This window comes from Eufriesea mexicana, unplaced genomic scaffold (assembly GCF_001483705.2).
Source record: "Eufriesea mexicana isolate 0111107269 unplaced genomic scaffold, ASM148370v2 scaffold11180, whole genome shotgun sequence".
NCBI classification, from domain to species: domain Eukaryota; kingdom Metazoa; phylum Arthropoda; class Insecta; order Hymenoptera; family Apidae; genus Eufriesea; species Eufriesea mexicana.
The window spans coordinates 34844-42609 of record NW_016918806.1 but is presented as its reverse complement, the minus strand read 5'-3'; the positions used below and the strand labels follow the sequence as shown (position 1 = coordinate 42609).

At 28.3% G+C, this 7766-nt stretch overlaps 2 protein-coding genes across 3 annotated transcripts; one reads left to right on the top strand and one right to left on the bottom strand.

The window, feature by feature from the left end:
* The first annotated feature begins 190 nt into the window (after positions 1 to 190).
* On the top strand, positions 191 to 3211 carry LOC108553571 (NADH-cytochrome b5 reductase 3). 2 transcript variants are annotated; one of them, XM_017908545.1, is made up of 4 exons: positions 191 to 355; positions 1962 to 2291; positions 2416 to 2604; positions 2687 to 3210. In XM_017908545.1, the coding sequence occupies exons 1-4, from the start codon at positions 317 to 319 to the stop codon at positions 3068 to 3070; spliced, it is 942 nt and encodes a 313-aa protein (XP_017764034.1). In that variant the 5' UTR covers positions 191 to 316; the 3' UTR covers positions 3071 to 3210. The 2 variants fall into 2 exon arrangements, with proteins under 2 accessions (XP_017764034.1, XP_017764035.1); XM_017908546.1 differs by lacking the exon at positions 191 to 355 and adding an exon at positions 973 to 1412 and having other exon boundaries at positions 2687 to 3211.
* A 543-nt stretch (positions 3212 to 3754) lies between these two features.
* CCT2 (chaperonin containing TCP1 subunit 2) lies at positions 3755 to 6392 on the bottom strand. The gene is made up of 7 exons (XM_017908506.1): positions 6283 to 6392; positions 5545 to 5854; positions 4962 to 5395; positions 4809 to 4886; positions 4506 to 4730; positions 4066 to 4447; positions 3755 to 3974 (listed from the first exon to the last, which is right to left on the bottom strand). Exons 1-7 carry the CDS (start codon positions 6283 to 6285, stop codon positions 3802 to 3804), a joined length of 1605 nt encoding a protein of 534 aa, XP_017763995.1. The 5' UTR covers positions 6286 to 6392; the 3' UTR covers positions 3755 to 3801.
* Positions 6393 to 7766: the final 1374 nt, after the last annotated feature.

Below are 7766 nucleotides of genomic sequence, written 5' to 3'. Positions count from 1 at the left end.
TATATATACATATATAGCATATATAGCATATATAGCATTATCAGTAATTAGCGCCCTTGTGTCAGGATTGCTTCATCATGAAATAGCGAAGAATAAAGATTTAGAACTGTGAAATCATTCAGTTAAGCTACAGACAGACGAACGTATTCGTTAAATTTTTCTGGAATATCATTTACAATTAGAGACTATTATTAAATGATATTTATAAATAAAATATTATTCATATTCTTGAATTAGGTAACACAACAGGTGGTTATTGAGTGATACGTTACTAATATATGTGAATATAACACTGTTAAATGGTATCACAGTTACTATGTTGGAATCAACAAATTATATATCAAGTGGTTTACATGTGGGTATAATATATTTTATAAAATTTAATTTTTATATCATATAGCATATAATAAAGTTTTTATTTAAATGTAATTCCAAGTTACCGAATAATTTTATTTCAACAATAGTTTTAACTTGAAATTAGTAAAAAAGTGGTAGTACAAAATTTCTATATTAAATTATGTAATAGATGGTTATGTTTAGATAAGATAACGTAAGAACGTATTTAGCTGTTATCAATCAAAATGATTATTTTAATAAATCTTTTACATAATATCTTTATTTACCTAATCAAATTTATAAATTGAACAATTTGTATAGAAAATGAAACAAAAATATTTAAATTGAAACAAAAATATTCATTGAATCTGTATTATTTCCATTCAATGGATAATCTTATAAATATGTATGAATAAATTCATTAAGTACTTGTAATATGTATTTATTAGGGATTTACTAATCGTTTTAGATGTTAGAAATAAGATTTATTATTTCGATATAATAAAAGTGTTACTTGCTAGAAAATACAAGTCATTTTTAACAGCTTTCATTTGATATAATACTATTTGTCTTTTAAAATAAATAAATATATTATCTATTATAAATTATTAATACAGTGTGATGCTATAGCAATAATGTAGTAAGATTTTGGTGTTATGACATATTTTTTAACAATTATAAAATAAGTTTTCTTTAATATGCCATCAATATAATATGTAAAGCTACATTTATTTCACGTTTATAATACCTCTAGTAATATAGCTATAAATACATTGGAATAGTAGAACTGTTCTTAGATCGAGGGAAGTAAGATCTATTTTAAAGGGAAGCGCCCTGTATTTGACCCCATGTAAAAGCCGGCGATTCCTCGAAGCGTATGCACAAAAATTCTTTAAAAGTCGGTAACAAATCGTGGTCGATTCTACTCTTGTTTATAAGTGTACACTCAGAATTTTCTTTTATTTATCCTCTCTATTTCCTCTTGTGGTTACGACCTTAACCTCGTTTACGATATTCTTTTACCAAAGTCTTAACCACGTGTTATTTTATTTATGATGTCACGTTTTCGATTATTGGTAAGTCTATTTAAATAAGAATATTTTGAAAATATCATAAAGCATGATTTATATTAATAAAATCTTCCAAAGGAAAAATTTTATTATAATATAATTGACTTGTATGATATTTATGAGTAACTTTTTCAAGGTATTGATTTTTTATAATAGTTTATTGTTATTTTATTATAAATAGTAGGATTGAAAAAGACTGTAACAGTATTTATAAGATAACATTTCTTTAATAACTTAAATTATTCACAAATTGAAATTTTTATTTATTATTGTAGAAGGATTTTGTAAATACTTATAATCTAATATACTTCTATGGATCAAACCTTAATGATGATTTAAGTTTTTTCTAAGTTTTGTTATTAATATCTTTTTTAATTAGTATAATTTATTTTAAACTTATGTGCCATAAATAATGAATACGTGAATATATCCAATTAAATAATTAAAAAAAAAAATTACTTGATAAAACAATAATACATACATATATTTATATTCTGATTTATTGTTTTTACAAATTTTGTTTTCAAAATATTTAATTTTCATATTGTTTTTTAGGTTGTATCAGTATTAACTGCTGTGGGAACCATAGCTGCAATAGGATTAGCATTTAAAGCTTACAAATGGAGCAAAAATAAGAAAACAAAATCTCCAATTCTACTTGTTCAACCACTAGCTAAATATAGTTTACCATTAATACAAAAAGACATATTAAGTCATGATACAAGAAAGTTTAGATTTGCATTGCCAACACCAGATCATATACTGGGATTACCAATTGGTCAGCATATACGTTTAACAGTAAAGATTGAAGAGGATGTTGTTATACGTTCTTATACACCTGTATCAAGTGATGATGACCATGGTTATGTAGATCTTATTGTTAAGGTAATTAACATGTTGGTTAAAATATGATTCATATATAATTTAATATTACAAATAAAAAATAAAAAATAACATAAATTAAATAAGTATAATTTAAAAAATTATAAATGAAAAACATGTATTTTAGGTGTATTTCAAGAATGTACATCCAAAATTTCCTGAAGGAGGAAAATTATCTCAGTACTTAGAAAATTTGCAAATTGGAGAAACGGTTGATTTTAGTGGACCTTCTGGTCGGCTTATTTATAATGGTCATGGGAAGTTTTCCATAAAAATTTTTAGGAAAGATCCACCTGTGGAATATGATGTTAAAAGAGTACATATATAAACTTTACATAATTGTATTTTCTATCTATGAATTTTAATAAGTAATTATATTATTTTTTCTGTTAATACAGATTGTAATGCTAGCTGGTGGAACAGGAATTACACCAATGCTACAATTAATTCGTGCTATAGTAAAGGATCCTACAGATGAAACACAAACTTCTTTACTTTTTGCCAATCAAACAGAAAAAGACATATTACTTCGTGATGAATTAGATGATATTGTTAAAAATCAACCTAATAAATTAAAAGTTTGGTATACATTAGATACTAGTAGTGAAAATTGGCCATATAGTACAGGACACATAAATGCAGATATGATAAAGAAACATATGTTTCCACCATCATCTGATACAATAGTACTTATGTGTGGTCCACCTCCAATGATAAACTTTGCTTGTAATCCCAATCTTGATATACTTGGCTATGATTCAAAGTTACGATTTGCATATTGAAGCAATAAATTAATTATATCTGTTGCATTCAAATGTAGATTACAATTGGCTTGTTAGTATGACCTGTTGTTAAATAAGATCCATGATTTTAATTTTTTAAAAAACATATTTCATTATTTTGTATGGACCAGATATTGGTCAAGATATATAAGTAATATTAGTTATTTGAAAATATATGTTGTCATAAATATATACTGATATTATTTATACAAGAATTACTAGGATACACTAATTAAAATATGAAAATATACAAAAGAATATTTATTACACACCATAAGATCGATTATTTTTAAAAATGAAAATAAAAATGTAATCGTATTTTTATTGTAGATTCCATATTTGTTATAAATAATATTGTTAATCATTTTTTATTAAAATTTTTAGTTTTATATAAAGTACGTTGCCAATGCAGAGCTTTAATGAAGAAAGTATACAGATTCAAGGTATCAAGCATTTATTGATGTTAAAACGATGTATTGTTATAAAAAATGATGATTATAAAATGTTCTGATCATTTTATAAGTCCCATCCATATTTTTTTTGAACAGCGATGCAACATTTGTAATGTAAAATATTGCATATTATAACATTCAAGAAATTATTATGTTGACATCAATTAATATCAATGTTTATTAACAAAATAGATGAAGCTAAACTGATTAGTATTTGATCATAATTTGTATTATGAAAAAAAGCAGTGCAAATAAAGCAATGAACGAGTGTTTATGTAATTAACAACGTCCACGGTCCTTAACGCGCTTTCTGGGTGCCGCTCGTAAAATATCATCCACGCGTAAAATCATTTCTGCTGCCTCCGCTGCGCTAAGTAAAACTTGCCTCTTCACAGCCCAAGATTCAGTTACTCCTAATTGTTTCATGCAGCCTATTTTTCCTTGCTCCATATCTATTAATATACGATAGAAGCAAATAAGTAATTACTCATTTTTCGTATTTTTAATAATAATAATTATATTATTTAAGAATAATAAACATACCCAAACCCATGGTATTTGAACTAGAATTATGTGCAGCTCTCAACTCGCTAATTAGTTGAGCTGAATCATAACCAGCATTATCAGCAATAACAGTAGGTAATTGTTGTAATGCCCGAGCAAAAGATTCCATTGCAACTGCTTCTTTCCCAGGAGTAGAAGCTGCAGCTTTCATTACAGCACAAGCCATTATCATTTCACTACAACCTCCACCATAAACAATTCTTGATTCGCGTACTGTAGCTGATAATACGCAAAGGGCATCATGTAAAGATCTCTCAGCTTCATCAAGAATTTGTTGAGTAGCACCCCTAATGATTATTGTACAAGCTTCTCCCAAAGCAACTCCAGAAAATCGTAGCAAAGTATCTTCACCTATCATCACCTAAAAAAGTAATAAATCTTTAGAAACATCGCGTTCTTTTAATTAGATTGAGACATACCTGTTCAATAAGATCGCATTTTCCAAGTTTCACCATCTCAGGGTTATCAAAGGTACTAACTATTTCTCCACCAGTAACAAGAGCTAATCGTTCAATACCATCAAAGTCAGCATGCTCAATAGCCATGATATTAACATCAGCAAATAATTGTTCTGGATAATTATAAATTAACTGTCTATTGACAAAAACGTTGCATCCATGTTTTATAATCTTTTCAACTTTATCCTAAATTGAACATAATTATCACGTGATTATAAATAATTAAATTTAACTTTTTTGTTAACCATAATATAATATTATTACTTTCATTTTCTCCTTCTCTGCTGCTTCTAATTCCGCAATTTTTGCCATTGAATCAACTCTAACTCTAGAACCAAATACCTGCAAAAGTATTGAGCATGCAAATTAAAACATACATAATTATTATACACTTATATTTTTAAATTTTTTACTTACCTTGATTTTATCTGTATCCATAGGAGTGTTTGCTATAAGTATATGAGCATCAGTTACTCTTTGTGGCTGATGTACTCCAGGTTTTTTATCTAGTAAGAATCCATCATCCAAAAAGGAATCAGACAAAGTTCCACCGCGCTTTTTAATAACTTGGATAGCTGACAAATTGCCAGATCCTTTAAGACGTAATACAGCATCTACTGCAAGTTTGCTAAAGTGTTCTTTGTGTTGGGATAAAATTTTTGAACTCAAAGTTGTGCGGGCAATATTTAACAAATCTTCACGAAAACGTTCAGGATCTGCAGAATTATCAGTTGCAGCATTTCTTAGAGCTTCTCTTGCTACATTAGTTGCATGTCTCCAGCCAGCAATTATAGTTTGTGGATGAATCTTTTGATCAATTAATTTTTCAGCTTCTCTTAATAATTCAGCAGCTGCAATAAGAAATAATTATTTTAAATGTTGCATATTAAATATTCATAGTATTACAATATTTTTACTAATTTTGTATATTACTTTTAATACAAGACTTTGTCATGTTATATGTTAATAATATTAAAGAAATTAAAATAATTATACTAACCAAGAACAGTTACAGATGTAGTTCCATCACCAACTTCATCATCCTGTACACGGGACATATCTACTAAAATTTTAGCAGCAGGATTGTCCACACCAACATTTTTAAGAATGGTCGCTCCATCATTTGTAACTTGAACTTGTCCTGCAGATCGACCATGAGCCACTAATATCTTATCCATACCTTTAGGACCAAGTGTAGACTTCACTAAATCACCAATAGCTATTGCCCCTACAAATAAACTCAACCGGGCAATCTCTGCTTTCTCCTCTTCTGCATCATTTTTGAGAATCCTGACTGGATTCAAGGAAACCTATAAATGTCCATTTAAAGTTTTATAATTAACATTATTATTAATACCAATAAAAATTGTCCGTACATGTTAACTACGTAATGCAAATTATTTCATCTTAATTACACATTTCATTTTTTATTTTTCTTTATTAATTTATTATTCAATAATGCGATGCAGCATTTATATAATTATATAAATATACAATATTTATAAGCTAGGATTTACTTAGACTATGATATTACATTTTTATGAAAACAAATTTTACTAAAAGAAGTTAATATTACGTTCGGAATAAAAAAATTTTTCTATTGACACACGTGCGCCATTTGTCACACCTTTATACAATACCGGGTAATGAAAGTTAACCCAATATCATTTCACTTTTGACATTATTATAATAATAATATTTTATGATGCGCACCAAAAATATAAAATCAATTAATTACCATTTCGAGACACTGCTAAGGCAATAAAGTACAATTAATGATCGAATAACGTTAGTCCAATTCCACTCCAAAGCACAATTATACGAAATTGTCGATCTGCGAAATTGTAGATGGCGCCTCAACTTAAAACGCCACATATATTTTCTTCATATGTTCCGTCTTAAGGTTCCTTGATTGGTTAATACAAAAGATTCAGATTACTTAAGACCAATCAAAAACGAGTTTAAATTTAAGAATAGAAAGTGACTCTCATCACTGAATTTTAGTGAACACCGAGAAATTTCTGATGTAACGCGTATATGTAGATGGCGCGCCATTCTCGAATAATTGATCTGGTTCAGAATTTATTTCCTTTTAAGGTTCGTAAAAGATATAATATGAACGAAAGAGCACATATTTTTCTTTTAGTTATTTAAATGTCTGATTAAAAGTATGTATATTATTAATTACATTTAGTTACATTGAATTGTTAAATAGAAATAATATTTACGATTTCTTTTCATCTTGGTGCACTTGAATATTAAATTATTAAGAATTATCATCACCATAAAAAGTTCATCAATATTTTTATCATTTAATTAATAAATATGATGTAAATTTTATTTTATTTTGTTTGGTATACAAAGAATACAATCCATAAACTAAAAATGCAAGTTTTATGGTACGCAATTAAATTCATTGATTCATTTTTAGATGGGAAATTAAATGTACATATACAATTACAGTTATCGAAAAATACGACAGCACGATTAAAGTTCTTATGTCTCTTTTTGGAAATTTAAATTTCATTGACCAATCTCTACAAACGCGTGCTCGATGGCTCGCGCACACCTTTCAATAACGGTTTGCATCCAGCTGTCCCCCATTTCATACGGATCTTTATATACAATAGGGGTCGTATAGACCCTTTGATGCTTTCATGGGAGTGTAGCTGCAGACGGTCTCGTGCATATGTGACGTTTCAAGCAATGCCATAGGACACTGGTCGTTACAGAATAAACAACTTAGATTATCGATAATGAACGAACATACTGTCACATATCGATTATTACTTTTTTAATATTCTTGAAGGTATCTGTATATCTCTTTACCATTTTCCTTTCGATAAAAAGATGTCCGAGGATGCGCGCGCAATAACAGGTTTACGCGCGAAATTAGCCTTGGCATTTTAATAAAGCTACATCTTCACATTTTGATCATTTTATTTCCATTAATACATGCACACACAACATGCATGTATACCACGATACGGGTGCTGCATATGCAAATTAATAGTCGCGGTTGCACTTTCTTTCGTTTGTTGTATTCACATAATCTCCCTTTTCATTATATCGTAAAAGAAGCTCCAAGTTACATACGTGATCGGAAAGAGTATATTTTCCTAATCGACTGTGCAGTGTAATTAACGGTATTAGGAGACTTATATCGTGCAACGTTACCAAGAACTTATTAGTACATTCAAGAGCCTCCTACATTCAGAGATT